We start from the raw sequence: 14,695 nt of genomic DNA on the forward strand, positions 1-14,695 counted from the left end.
TGGCCAGAGCAGCGACCCTCCCTCCTCTGGCTGCGAAGACAGCTGCGGTGGAGATGGAGTATCTCTTATGCTTGGGACAGGGCGGGGCTGAGGGGAGGATAGAGGGGGCCCCCGTGCTAAGCCTGAGCCAGCCTCAGCCCCTAGGCAATGCCCTATGCCCCCGTGTCCCTTTGCAAGGCCAGCCGGCCCCAAACCTCTGGCAGTACCCCGCGCCCCACTCTCAAGCCAGCAACTTTGAAAGTTTTGCCATTCCGGACCTGGGGGGAAAATCGGGGAAATCAGCTGAATTAAGATCTTGGCTGAGTAGGGTTAGAAGATTTTTAGCCTCAAAGGGGCCCTGAAAGGTCAACTAATCCAAAACTCCGTTTCCAAGAATATCTAGCTGAACACAAACAGAGAAGTCCCAGTTAGTGGCAGTGTCAGGACTAGAAATCAGGTCTCTTGACACCCTGCACTACTGCAGTTCAGTGTTCTTTTCACTCCAAGCACTCAAGAAAGCTCCTTTTTAGTATTTGGGGGGACTCTTATGTTTAAGATACAAAAAGCTACCCACAAACTGGCCCCAGCCAATTGGAACACAGAAATTAGTTCCAGAACTTCTCCCTTCTCTCTAGCATATGACCTCAAATCTAGAATGCTCTTCCCCTTCATGCTTTGGCACTGGAGGAATAGGTCAGTGCAACCCCCCTTTCCAAGGTTCATATCTGAGTGTATGCCTCTTCAAACTCTCTTGTAGTGGATTAACAAACATGCTCCCCTACCCTGTGCCCTAAACCTATCTCATCCCTATACCTTCTACTTATCTTGGAGTCTTCTAATCAATCAGAGCATTTCTAAGATTGTTCCTGTGAAAATGGGTGATGATGTGTCATCTCCACCTTATTACAAAATAAGAGACCTCTATGGTCTTCTAGCTCTAAATCTTATGGTCTCCCTCATAGATGTTAGAGGTAAAAGAACCTTTGAGATCGTAGGATCATAGATAGAAAGCTGGAATAAACAGACCTCAGATGTCATCTATTTTTACCTCCTTTTTTTACAAATGAAAAAATAAGGTCCACCATGAAAAAAGCTTTGCCCAGAGCTACACAGATCATAAAGAACAGAGCCTTTGGTTGCCTCATCTAGCACTCTTTGCAAGGTACTATGCTAGTCCAATGGCCTTGTTTTACAAGACTTACAGATGAAGAACAGAGAACAGAAAGTAGATGTGATTTGATCAAGATCATATAGATATTAAAATGTTAAAGTTAGAATTCAAACTCAGGTTCTCCAAAAGAATTCTTTCCTTTCCATCACTTTAATCTGTTTCTCTCCCTTCTCTGCACACCAATACAAGATGAACATCCTTATAAGATGAAGCTAAATTAAGCTTAGTATTCAGGGCTTGCCAAGTGGCTTTTACCTATCTAACTCTGTACTTCAGTCATTCCAGTGTCCCCTCTGTCTCCTGCATACCTATATCAAAATCAATCTCATTTTTTTATCCCTCCTCATTACTGTTTTCCCAGTGAGTACTGGAAAGCTATCAGCAGGGGAAATAGTATGAATTATTCCCTTTCTTCTTTGCTTAACTCAAATCCTTTAAGGATATTCTATTCAATTCCTATATCTTCAGCTTCCTAAAACCAGAGTCAATATTGTGGTAATTATATATTTTCCCCTACAGCTGGGCAAATCCATAGCACTCTGGACACTGACTGAGGGACCTTTGGAGAGGACAAAGGAGAGAAAAGAGAAAAAGTATCACTGTCTCTGGCATCTTGCTTTTTTATTAGGAATCCCAATCCAGAACAGAGCTCTGGTTCAGCTCACACAGTGGCAAAGCATTGGAGAAAACATGCAGAACTAGGTTGAATTGCCAAGTTATCTCCACCATGGCCAAATACTGATCTTCTTTTCAAATGCTGAATCAAAAGTAGTCCAGCTTCTAGGGAAGAAGGGCACTGTAGCATATCTTCAACCTTTCCATAACATGCTTCCCTTTCCAAGACAATTCCTCTTCCCTTGCCCATCAATTAGAAGTTTCAGGTCTGAGATATAAAAGAAACCTGTTTTTGACATTTCACAATCTATTTTTGAAGGAAAGGTTTATATATTTTTACTTCTAGCCTTCTTAATGATTTTTTTCCCTCATTTACTCCTTCAGTCAGTGTTTCCATATTTATCTTAATCTTTGTGATATCTTGAGTGTTACTGGTTCATGGAACCTAGCATTTCACTGGATTTGAAATCAAATCAACAAATACTTAAATGCCCTCAGTCAATAAGGTTTGTTGTCCCAGAGGCCCCTTAAGATAAAAGTATATTGAATGAACAAAGGAATAGAGATACTGAATTTTGGCAGGAGAACAATTTACTGCCCCTTGCTGAATATATTCTTTTAGTTTTAACTCTTCCACTAACTATTTGTATAACTTTAGCTTCTTTGGACCTCAGTGTCTTCATCTATAAAATGAAGTCTCAATTATCTCTCAGGTCTTTTCCAGTACTAAAATGCCAGGATTCTATGATGCCATTGCTACCCTGCTTTCTCTCCATGCTCACATGTCTTGGTGATGTTTCCTTTCTCCGTGGGCTATCAACACTCAAATCTTGCTAATTCTTGATGGTAACTAAGAAAGATGCTACATCCTCATTTACTTAACTAAAAATTAACTCACCCAGTGATACCACTACTAGATACATATCCCAAAGAAATCAAAGAGAAAAAGGATTCATTTGTACTGAAGAAATTACAACACTTTTTGCTATAACAAAGAAGCAGAAACAAAGTAGAATGATTTAACAAATTATAATATGTGAATATAATAAAATATTATTGTGTCATAAGAAATTTTCAAAGGAATGGATTCAGAGAAATCTGACATGATTTATATAAATTGATGTAATATGAGTGAGCAGAATCAGAACTATTTAAACACTGACCACAGTATTGTAAAGGAAAATAACTTAAAATACCTAAAAACTCTCCTCAATGCAATAACCAATCACAACTCCAGAAAACTGATGACAAAATATGTATGCTAGTGTTGAGGGAATGTATATACAGAATGAGACATGCATTTTCAGACACAACCATTATAACACACTTTTGTTTTCCTTGATCATACTTATATTACAAAGGAAGACTAGTGATGATGATACAAAAAATAAAAATCAAAAAGGAATGAAAGAAAAGAACATCAATGAAACATTTTAAAATTCTCAAAAGATCAATCATAATGAGCAAGGGAATGTTTGTACTACATGTGAAGTTTAATATTAAATTACATTAAAAAACAAGTTATATATTATAGATTAGTGTTTTTAATGGGCTTTGTATATGGAAATGTTTAGATTTATTATGATTTTCTAGTTCATGATTTAAAATTTTTAAATTAAGAAAAGGCCAGCAATTTTTTTTATATCGTTACTAATACATTTGTATTTTTAGCAACATGATCATTTCTCTGCTTATCTGCTTATGGTTTTTAATAATTGATCTGTGATTCTTAACTTTTAATATTCAATCTCTAATTCTATCAATTTGTTAGTTAATCCATTTGTTTTATCAGTTATTATTAAGAAGTTGAACTGGCTCCTTCATTCTCTATCTAGGAACAGATATGATGTTCTACTTTTTTTAAAGTTTTATTAATGCTTTTGTTATGTCAGAATTATTTCATGTCTACCCATTCCCCAAATACAAACAATTTAACTCTACTTTGTAAGAAAAACATTTATGCAAAACCAACAGATACAATACTAGTCTGAGAGAATATACTGTATTCCATATCTGAAATGCCCCTATCTTTCTGATAAAAGAAGGGGAATATATAATCAGTGCTCTTGAAATAAGATTTGTCATCACAATTAATCAGAAAGATTTCTGCCTTTTGATGTTGCTTTCTTTTATATTATTCTAATCATTGTATATGTTACTCTCTTGGTTTTGCTACTTCATTCTATCAGTACAAGTTTTTCCATGTTTCTCTGAATTCTTCATATTAATCATTTCTTATGGAACAATAATATTTCATTACATTTTAATTGTGTAGCTCCTATGTTCCAAGAAATGTATGAGGGTCTGGGAATATGAAGTCAAAAATGAAATAATTTTTATCTTCAAGAAGCTCATGACTTATCAAAGGAGACAACATATATTTATAAGAACATGATAAAATAATATAAGGTAATTTATGACAAGGCAACATTGGTAGCTAGGGAAGTAAGAAAAGTCTCATTTTAAAGGTAATATTTGAGATAAATTTTTATATTTTTGATTCTTTGAGATAATTTTAAGGAAATTTGAAACTTTAAGAGGCAGAGATGAAAAAATAATTCATTCAAGATATAGGAGGAAAACCTATATAAAAGATACAAAAACAGGAGGGGTTTTTTATGTGAAGAACATTGATAAAACCAATGTAGAAAATAGAATGGAGAAAAATAATACATAAGTCTGGAAAGGTTGGCTGGAGCCAGGTTGCAAAAGACTTCAAATGCCAAACAGAGGATTTTGTATTTGATTCTAAAGATAATAGGAAGCTCTGGAGTTTACTGAGTAGGAGAATGACAAGGCATAATTTGTTTATTCTCCAATAGGTAAGTAACCACTTTGTTCCTATAACTTTGTGGTATAGGCCCAGTAGTGGAATTATTGGGTCATAGTGCATTAATAGGTTAATCAATTTTATTGTATATTTCCAAATAGTTTTTCAGAACCTGGATCAATTCACAGTTCCACCAACATTTCATATGTGTAACTATCTTGCCACAGCCCTTCTAACACTATTTCCATTTTTCTATCATCTTTGCCTCTTAAAGTAGCAAAGAGAGATATGAGGTGAAACTTCAGAGTTGTTTTAATTTTTATTTGTATTTGAAGCAATTTTGAATAAAGTTGCTAAAAGTTTATAATTCTCCTTTTAAAAATTGTTCATATTTTTTGACTATTCATCTATTGGGATTATCCCTCTTCTTTTTTATAAGTTGCCTATTGATCCTAGTTGAAGTTAAGGACATTTATATAAATATTTAAAGTGCATCAGGAAAGAAACTAAGCTCTCCAAGATATAGGCTACAAAGAAAATTCTCAAGTTAAATGTATAACAAAGAAGTTTTAAGCATCAAATCAGATAATGCTATTATACATATTTAAGTTTTTTCTTTAGAATTACTGGAAAATAAAGCAGGTACACCCTCTTAAAAAGATATCACATATTAAATTATTTTATTGATGCAGTATAAAGGCATAGAAATCAACTTTTAAAAATCATATGTAGTATCAATTTCTAAACCATATCCTAGTGGTAAGTATTTCGATTGAATGTTCTTTGTCTGAAGTTATCAATTATCTCTTAATTATCTAATCTAATCATCTAATAGCTTTTCTCAACTACCTTCTCTTGGATAGTCTTTGAGTATTTTTGACTCTGCCCTGTCTTGGTTCTCCTCCTACCTCTCTGGACTGTTCCTCACTCTTCCTTTGCTGGATCTTCATCAAAGTCTCTCCCACCAATCGTGGGTGTACCCCAAAGCTCTGTTTTAGGTCTTCTTCACTCTTTTCTCTATGGTTTCTCATTTGGTGATTTCATTAGCTTCCATGGATTTAGTTACCATCGATATAAAAATTATTCTAACATTTCCATGTACTGTAATAATCTCCCTCCTAAATCCAATTCTGCACCACAACCATCTATTGTATATTTTGAATTCAGTGTCCCATAGATAATTCAATCTCAAATATCCAAAACAGAATTGATCTTTCCCCATTCCACCTTCAACCCACTTTTGTTCTGAATTTAACCACTACTGTCCAGAATATCATGCTCCTTCAAGTTGCCCAGGTTCACACCTTTAGTATTGCCCTGACTCCCTCCCCAAACCCCACCTATCAGTTGACAAATCCTGCAGTTACTTTCTCCCCAACATCTCTTGAATATTTGTTCTTGAACCTTGAACCTCTAGTTCAAGTTATTATCATCTCATCCTCATCTATTGCAGCAACCTCATAATTAGACCCTCTTCTTTCCATCTCTTTCCCCCTTCAATTTATCTTCTACATACCTACCAAAGAATTTTCCTACTTACAAAAGACCTTGTCACCCTGTTTCCTTTCACTCTGTAAACTCCAATGTTCCCTTTCACCTCTGAATTCAAATATAAACTCTCTCTTTGGCATTTAAAACGCTTTACAACATAGCCCCTTCCTATTTTCTCTATCTTATCCATTACATTCTGGTTCCCCCTTACTGATCATGCTGTCTCCTTTAAGGCTATTTGGCATGTATATGTTTTATTTTTTTTATGCATTATAAGTTCCTTTTTTTCTTTCTTTTTTCCTTTGTATCCCCAATGCTTAGTATAGAGTCACATGGTAAATGCTTAGTAACTGGTTTTGACTGACTGATAGATAAGGTCTATTCTTGAGGTTTCTCTGATTTCCAGCAATTTTGTAATCATTTAAAAGTCATAATAGCTTGGAAGCTAAATATTTTATTTCTTCCTTTGAGGGAGGAAATAAACATTTATAATTCATAGATTACATGCCATGTTTGTGCTAAATGCACGATATTATTCTGTTTGATCCTTATAGCAACTCTTGGAGGTAGGTACTATTATTATTCCCCTCTTACAATTAAGAAAACTGAGGCAGACAGAGGTTATGTGACATGCCCAGGGTCAGACATTTAGTTAGGAACTAAAGCTGTATTTGAAGCCTAGGTCTAGCAACCTATGTACCAGTCACTTCAGCAGGATTAAATTTGCATCAGATTTGTATTTGCTCCTTCCATTAGGAAGAAGCTAGGTATCTTTCATCCTTTTTATACTGGAAATGAGATAAACTCACCCAACCACAGGAGACAAACTAACCAGATTTACTGAGAAGTGAGGAAGCAACTATTATTACAGAGGGGTATTTTTCTGGCCAGTGCCTTAGGTAGCTGCTCCAGATTTTCTTATATATTGCTTGTAAGAGTAGTGTTGAGAACTGAACTGAGCCTTACCATGGATGAAATCCATTTATTTCTTATGGTAATTGAAATTGATGCTGGTTGAGTGGTCTAAATTAGTGGCTATAAGAGAGTTGTTAAGAATCCCCTTTAAATCAGCCACAGATTTTAGGAGCGAAAGAATTCACTCATTCCCGAATTATTAGTTGCAAAATTAAAGTTTATTGTTAGATAGAAATCAGTTTACCAAGAGACTGACTTTTATAGTGGCAAATCTTTGGAAAATGGAGTTTTGCACTGAGAATGCACTTCTCAGTGGACAGAAGGTCCTGGCAGCAAAGGGAGCGACCAAGGTCTATCTGCAAAAGACTTTTGTTGAAGGAAGCTGTTATATTGAGTATCTTGGTGGGGGCTGGGACAGCCCAAGCAGGTCAGACCCAGTGGGGGTTAGTAGGTAGAGTCCAAGTTGGCTCATCTACAATCTGGATTTCAGCTTCAGCTGGAATTTGAATAGAATTGAATAGAAGATCTTTAATTGAATAGGATTAGAATTCTTTTGCTCAGGACTGAAGCAACCCCACCTAGATAACAGAATGAAACTGTCTTGTTTCCCTTCAGCTGGGTCCCTCACTGAGGCAGAGTTGAAGGAGATTTTCTCCTTCAAGCAATTTTAGAGTTTCCGGGTCTCTTTTTCAAAATCACTAGTACAATTTGTGTTCTTCCCTTCTCTAGTAGGGGAAAAAAATGTTTATATCAAGCATAGTACATTTTATGATTTCCCTGAAATATATGATCATATCTGTGACCTCTGAGCTTGATCATTTTATAGATATTTGTTCCTTCCTCAACCTCACCACAGCCCAATATTTTCCTGTGAGAAATTCATGGATAGGCTCTACCCTTTCCATCTACTCTAAAACTCTGTAATCCCTGGTGAACACAAAATCTGGTGTAAGTGGAAGTTTGTTCTCAAAAGGTCACGTATATAAAGAATGCATTTAGACCAGGGGTTCTTAATGTGGTATCTATAAATTTGTGGAATTTTTTTAAAAAATATTTTGATGACCATATTTCAGTGTAATGAGTTTCCTTTGTAATTCTATGTATTTTATGTTATGGATTTAAAAACATGATTCTAACAAGGGGTCCTTAGTTTTCATAAGATTGTCAAAGGAATCCATGAGACAAAAAAAAGGTAGAAAATCCCTACTTTAGACAAAGGCCAAAATATCCTATCTTACCTGAAAAAACCAATTGTAGTAGACTCAGTGAAAACTTGATCTAGTATGAGAAGAAAGTAGGTTTGGTGCCTCAGAACAAAGAAGATGGCCTCAGTGCAAGACTTTACTCACAAGTGTATTCTAATCTGATGTTATCTGAAAACAGGAAGTTCAAGGAGAGGAAGAAAAGAAAAAAAAAAAAAAAACCTGATTAAAAAAAAAAATCACTTGTTTCTGCTACACAATTTAAGCTATCTAAAATACATTGGATAGTAACTAGGGCTCTAATTGTGGTTGTATCACCAACTAGAATGTGATTGTGAATCTCATCCATGAAGGCCTCAATTTCTTTACTTATAAAATGAGGATGTTGGATTAGCTAGTCCCTTCCAGTTCTAATTATTTCATTGTATCTTATTTTAACTGGAATCACTGGGACCAACCATTTGGTGGTTTGGATTTTTTTTTTCTGAGTAGAATTTAAGGAAGAAAAGAGGAAATGGAAAACAGTGGTTGTAGGGGCTAAAGTTTCCATGGCTATAAGGGCTTTTCAGAAATGTAGATAACCAAAACCGAGGTTTTTGATCTGGAGGGAGGGATAGGGCAAAATAGGAAAATGATAAAGGAGTTAATTATTTCTCTTCAGTACCAGGAATCAGCATAATAATCATTGTCCTTTGCTCCAAAGAGAGGACAAATGAAAATGCCTCTACCAGGTAAAAAGCTCCCATGATTTTTCTCAGCCAAAAAAATTACTTAGTGTAGGTAGAAACTTAGTGAGCTATAAAGAGGTAGTGAAAGAGGCCAAGGGAATCAGCTCCAAGACTTACTAGTTGTTTGACACATAACCTTTCTGAGACATAATCCACCTTTCTGAAGTTCAGTTTTTTTCTTTGTAAGGGAGGCAAAGACTGATAATGTATTAATTTCTACTTCCAGGACTCTGGTGAGGAATTACTTTCCAATCTTTAAAACATTATCTTTAAATTATTAATATTGTGAAATTTTAGAGCCAGAGAGCACTTTAAACATCACCTTGTCCCATTCTTCTCATTTTTCACGTGAGAAAACTGACGTTTAGGCTTAAATGACTCAGGTCTAGAACCAAGATCTCCTAAATCCCAACTCTGTTATTTATTCCCTAACAAAATGCTGTCTCTGCCATTAAGGCTGTTTCTATATAAGCAAATATCTTTTAAATTTAGTTTTTAACAAATATCTGTTTCGTTCAGTATTTTTTTAACATTCCAAATGATGATTTCAGAAAAAAAAATTTTTTTTAATAAAAGTGAATATTTAGTTTTTTAGGTAGTTGTTTTTATTCAGCTTTTTTTTTTTTAGTCATGTCCAACTTTTCATGACTTTATTTGGGGTTTTTTTTGGGCAAAGATACTGAAGTAGTTTACTATTTCCTTCTCCAGCTCATTTTACAGATGAGGAAACTGAGGCAAACAGGGTTAAATGATTTACTCAAGGTCACATAGCTAGAAAGTATCTGAGGCCAGATTTGGACTTAGGAATTTGGCTCTTCCTGACACTGATACTGGCATTGTGAAGGTTTTACTTTCCATTTGGGGAAACCTAATGATAGAAACAGTTGTAGACATTTATATAGATTTTTTTTTTTTTGCTGAGGCAATTGGGGTTAAGTGACTTGCCCCAGAATCACACAGCTAGGAAGTGTTAAGTTTCTGAAATTAGATTTGAACTCAGATCCTCCTGACTTCAGGGCTGGTACTTTATCCACTGTGCCATCTAGCTGCTCCCATTTACATAGACTTTTAATAAAGAAGGTATTTGTGTTTGAAAAAATGCTCTTTTTACAAAGAGTGAGTATAATTAATGACTCGAATTTTTAAATAATTGCTCTTTTCCCAATTGTACTATATAGGTAAAACATGGTAAACACACATTGCTTTAAAAAAAAAAAAAGAAAGAAACAACTCTCCCCATTCACTTTTTCTTTTCAGCTAGTAACATGATTTCATTCATATAAGGGACTCTAAGGGTGGGAAATCCCCTCATCAAAGCATATCTTCTAATCTTATGTAACTTGCAGTCTTAAAAGAGTTGCATAGGGAACTGAAACCTTGAGCAATTTGCCCAGAATTACATAATTATTATATGTGAGAAGCAAGATTTGAATCTACTTGTTACAGATTCTAGGGCTAGACCTCTATCTTCTTAGCTAATGTTTTCTCTCCTCTATTTACTTAGTGTTAGTGTGGCAACAGATAATCTTGAGATATTTACAGGAGATAATTACAATTTTGTGATAAACCATTCATATTCCATAAGTGAAAGTAACAAAAGAAACTCTAATGGAATAGTCAAGTATATGTTCCTCCAGATCCCCATTCATAGGAGGACTATTCTGGCGTTCCAGATTCCATCCTCAATAAGTTATTGGATTTTTAAAGAAGGAAAAGTTGCAGAAAAAGAATTGATTTTTACTCTAACACTGCCTCTTTCAATACAGATGAGTGAAGCAGCAATCATTGAACCATTTAACATATTGCCAGCAATTCTATACACTGTCCTAACAATTCAAGTCATTATTTTCTAAATTACTAAGTGATCAATGAGTGAGTGAGCTACATTTACTGAAAATTAAGCATACCTCTCCTCATCCTTCCTTGATTCTATCTTATTATCTCTTCCATATAAAAGGTGAACAACACAGGTTGGAGAAGTTGTGGACAGACAGAAGTTCATGTAAAAACAACATCAACAACAACCAGGTATTTTACCCAATTTCATAATCAATATATCAATAGATTAATGTGGCAGCCAAAAAAAAAAAAAAAAAAAAAAAAAGCAAATGCCAATTCCTGCACTCTAAATCGGAAATAGGAGGCTCCCATCTCTAGAGCAGGGGCTTCTTAGACTTTTTCCACTTATGAATCCTTTTTGCCTAAGAATATTTTACTTGATTTTGGGTATAAAGATATATAAAATGAGTATTCAAATCAAACATTTTTTAATAAATTAAAGAAATGTATTTTAAAATAATTCTTTGGTACACATGTAATTTTACTATTTATTAAAGATGAAAACAAATTTGCATACTAATGAGATGAATGTACTTGTATATTTTACATAAAGAATTAATTATTGGAAAAATATTTGCTATCTTTTGCTGTTGTCAAATTTTGGGGTTAGATTTAGCAAATTCTAAAAGGGGGAGGTTGAGGTCCTCTACTAATATATTCTTGTTGTCTATTTCTTCCTGGAACTGATTTAACTTCTTTTCTAAAAAATTGGATACCACTTGGGGCATATATGTTTAGTATTAATATTGCTTCATTGTCTATGTTACCTTTTAACAAGTTGTAGCTCCTTCCTTATTATCTCTTTTAATTAAATCCATTTTTGTTTTTGCTTTGAGATCAGAATTGTTACCCCTGTTTTTTTTGGTTTTTTGCTTCAGCTAAAGTGTAGTATATTCTGCTCCAGCTTTACTCTGTGTGTATCTGTTTCAAATGTGTTTCTTGTAAACAACATATTGTAGGATTCTGGTTTTTAATCCACTCATCTATTTGCTTTCACTTTATAGAGTATTTATCCCATTCACATTCATTACTAGCTGTATATTTTCCTCCATCCTATTTTCTCTCCTGTATATATTTTTACTCTCTCTTTCTACCTCGTCCCTCATTAATAGTGTTTTGTTTCTGATCTATCCCTCTCTCAACCTGTCCTTCCTTCTATCACCCCTCTTCTATTTTCTTACCCCTTTTTCCTAGTGTTTTTGTCCTTCCTTCTATCCAGCTCTACCCTTTTCGCTCTCTTTTCTCTTCCTACTTCCCTATATGGTAAGATAAATTTCTATGCTCAACTGAGTGTGTATGCCATTCCCTCTTTGAGCCCAAAGTGTTGAGATTAAGCTTCAAATCATGCTACTACACCTTCTTTCTTTCCCTCTACTGTAACTTTCCTTAAACTGTAATGTCTTTAGTGCCTCTTCTTGTGATCTAATTTACTCTATGTTACCTCTCCTTTCTTCTTCTCCCAGTACAATCCTTTTTCTAGCCCTTAATGTCTTTTTAAAAAAAATCTCTTATAGCCTTTCTAAGTGCCCTAATGAAAAATACAGTTCTCAACTGTTATCTTCCCATGTAGGGATGTAAACATTTTAACCTTTAAACAATGTTTATTATTTTTCTTTTATGTTTACCTTTTTATGCTTCTCTTAGTCTTATATTTGTAGATCAAATTTTCTGTTTAGTTCTGGCCTTTTCATCAGAAATGATTGAAAGTCTCCTACTTCACTGAAGATCCATCTCCTCCTCTGAAAGATGATGCTCAGTCTTGCTGGTTAGTTGATTCTGGGTTATAATCCAAGGTCCTTTGCCTTCTGGAATATGATATTCCAGGCAATCCTGGGTAATCCTGACTGTGAATCCTTGATACTTGAATTATTATTATTATTATTTTTAACAGCTTGTATTATTTTTTCTTTGGCTTTGGAAGGCCAGAACTCTGAAAAGGTGTACTTAAGACTTAGTAAGATTGATGAAATAATGATTCTCTAGCTAATGATGTAATCATTCTATTTAAGTACATATACTTAATGTGCTGTGGTGATATAATGCTACTATAGTTAACATTGGCTACAGTTGCTCATGCTCAGTGTGGTTGCACGTGCTCAGTGTGATGTAGTGATGTAATCGTACTGGAGTATTTAAAGGAAGTCTCAGACACAGAAGATTCTCTCTCAGCCACAGACACAAGAGAAGATGCCAGATTCCAGACTCCATCTTTCTTTGACCCACCATGTGGCCCTCCTGCCTCCTAGATTCCACTAAGACCAAGAACTCAGGCTGACCCTGAGGTCCTCCAGAGAGCTACTCCAGACTTTACATTTGGCCTTTCTTATATAGTTGTAAAACAATATTTCTTGACGTTTTCCTTGTGGCATCTCTTTCGGTGATCAGTGGATTCTTTCAATGACAATGTTGCCTTCTAATTTTAGTATATCTGGGAAGTTTTCTCTGATGATTTCTTGAAGAATGCTGCCCAAGCTCTTTTTATTTTATATATATATTTTTGGTAGTCCAATAATTTCTCTCCTGGATCTATTTTCCAGGTCAGTTGTTTTTCCAAATTTTACATTTTCTTCTAATTTTCATTCTTTTTAGTTCGTTAACTGATGTTTGACATCTCATAGAGTCATTAGATTCCATTTGCTCACTTCTAGTTTTTAATGTATGATTTTCTTCAGTTAGTCTTTGTATCTCCTTTTCCATTTGATTAATTCTACTTTTAAAGGTATTGTTTTTTTCAGTGGATTTTTTTTTTTTTTTGCCTTTGGCCAATTGTATTTTTTAGGAAATTGTTCTTTTTAGTCAATTTTTTATCTTTCTTTCCTAAGCTGTTGACTTTCTCTTGCATACCTTTCTTTTCTTTTCTCAATTTTTCTTCTATCTTTGTCATTTGACTTTTAAAATCCTTTGTGAACTCTTCCTAAAAGGGTCTTTAGACTTGAGACCAATTCATATCCCTAAGAGATTTTTTTGCATGTAGGTATTTTTCCTTTTTCCTAGTTGGTGTTTGTATTCCCTGTCATCATAGTAGCTTTCTATGATTAAGATTCTTTTTTCTTATTTCTTCCTCTTCCTCCTCCTCTTCTTCTTCCTTTTTACTTTGAATACAGAGCACAGTTGTGTTTGCTGACTTGCTCATTGCACTGAGGATAGCCCAACCTAGTCCTACCTGTGTTGTCTGGGTTCCCCTAGGCTGGCAATTTATCTCCTGTGCTAGGACTAAAGGCTGCCCCAATGGTCTGCTGTGCTGCTGTTTTATCCTGGCTGCCGATCCACTGTGATTAAGATTCTCTCAGTGACTTTCCTGAACACTGTCTGAGCTGAGCTGAGTACCTCTTTTATCCCAGTGAGCTTGACTTTTCTTGATGTTTTTCCAACCTAGCTTGGAAATTATTTTATTCCATCTCTTTGTAGGCTGTCATCTAGAATCTATTCAGAGGCTTGGTTTCATGTGATTTTTGAGGGAAACTGGGAGAGCTTAAGCAGTTTTCTAACTTCACTCCACCATTCTGGCTCTATCCCTGGAACCCCTGTTGCCAAATTTTTTGTGACCCCCACACTCAGTTACACAACCCCATATGGGATTGTGACTCACAGTTTAAGAAGCTTTACTCTAAAGTACAAGTCAGCTTTGGAGCTCCCATTTTAGGAAGAACATTGACAAGCTAGACTTTGTTCATCTAATCCACTCCTTCATTTTATACATGAAGAAATCAAGGCTCAGAAGGATTAAATGATTTGACCAATGTCACACAGGTGGTATATGGGGTATTTAGGTAGGACTAGCACCTCCTGCATGAGGGCTTGCCAAACCCTTTTCAGGTCTGTTCATCCACCTTTGGTATTTACCTTCACCCAACTCTCCCTTACGGCTCCAAGAAGTTGTAATGCAGAGGACCCAGTGTATGCTGTGGCTGTATGCTCAATCAAAGAGACTGGCCAGTCTGCTAAACCAGGTTGAAGGTAACTGACAAATCTCTAATCTTTTGAT

The 14,695-nt window shown here is 35.2% G+C and overlaps 1 protein-coding gene across 1 annotated transcript in view; it reads left to right on the plus strand.

Annotated features, from left to right (window-relative positions):
* The window catches only part of HDGFL3 (HDGF like 3), a 190,152-nt gene that overhangs the window by 132,448 nt on the left and 43,009 nt on the right, over positions 1–14,695 (plus strand). Inside the window, exon 6 of the mRNA XM_051981179.1 lies at positions 10,829–10,899. Within this exon, the coding sequence (XP_051837139.1) occupies positions 10,829–10,899 (71 nt within the window). The remainder of the gene's footprint in view (positions 1–10,828; positions 10,900–14,695) is intronic.

This window comes from Antechinus flavipes, chromosome 2 (assembly GCF_016432865.1).
Source record: "Antechinus flavipes isolate AdamAnt ecotype Samford, QLD, Australia chromosome 2, AdamAnt_v2, whole genome shotgun sequence".
NCBI lineage: Eukaryota > Metazoa > Chordata > Mammalia > Dasyuromorphia > Dasyuridae > Antechinus > Antechinus flavipes.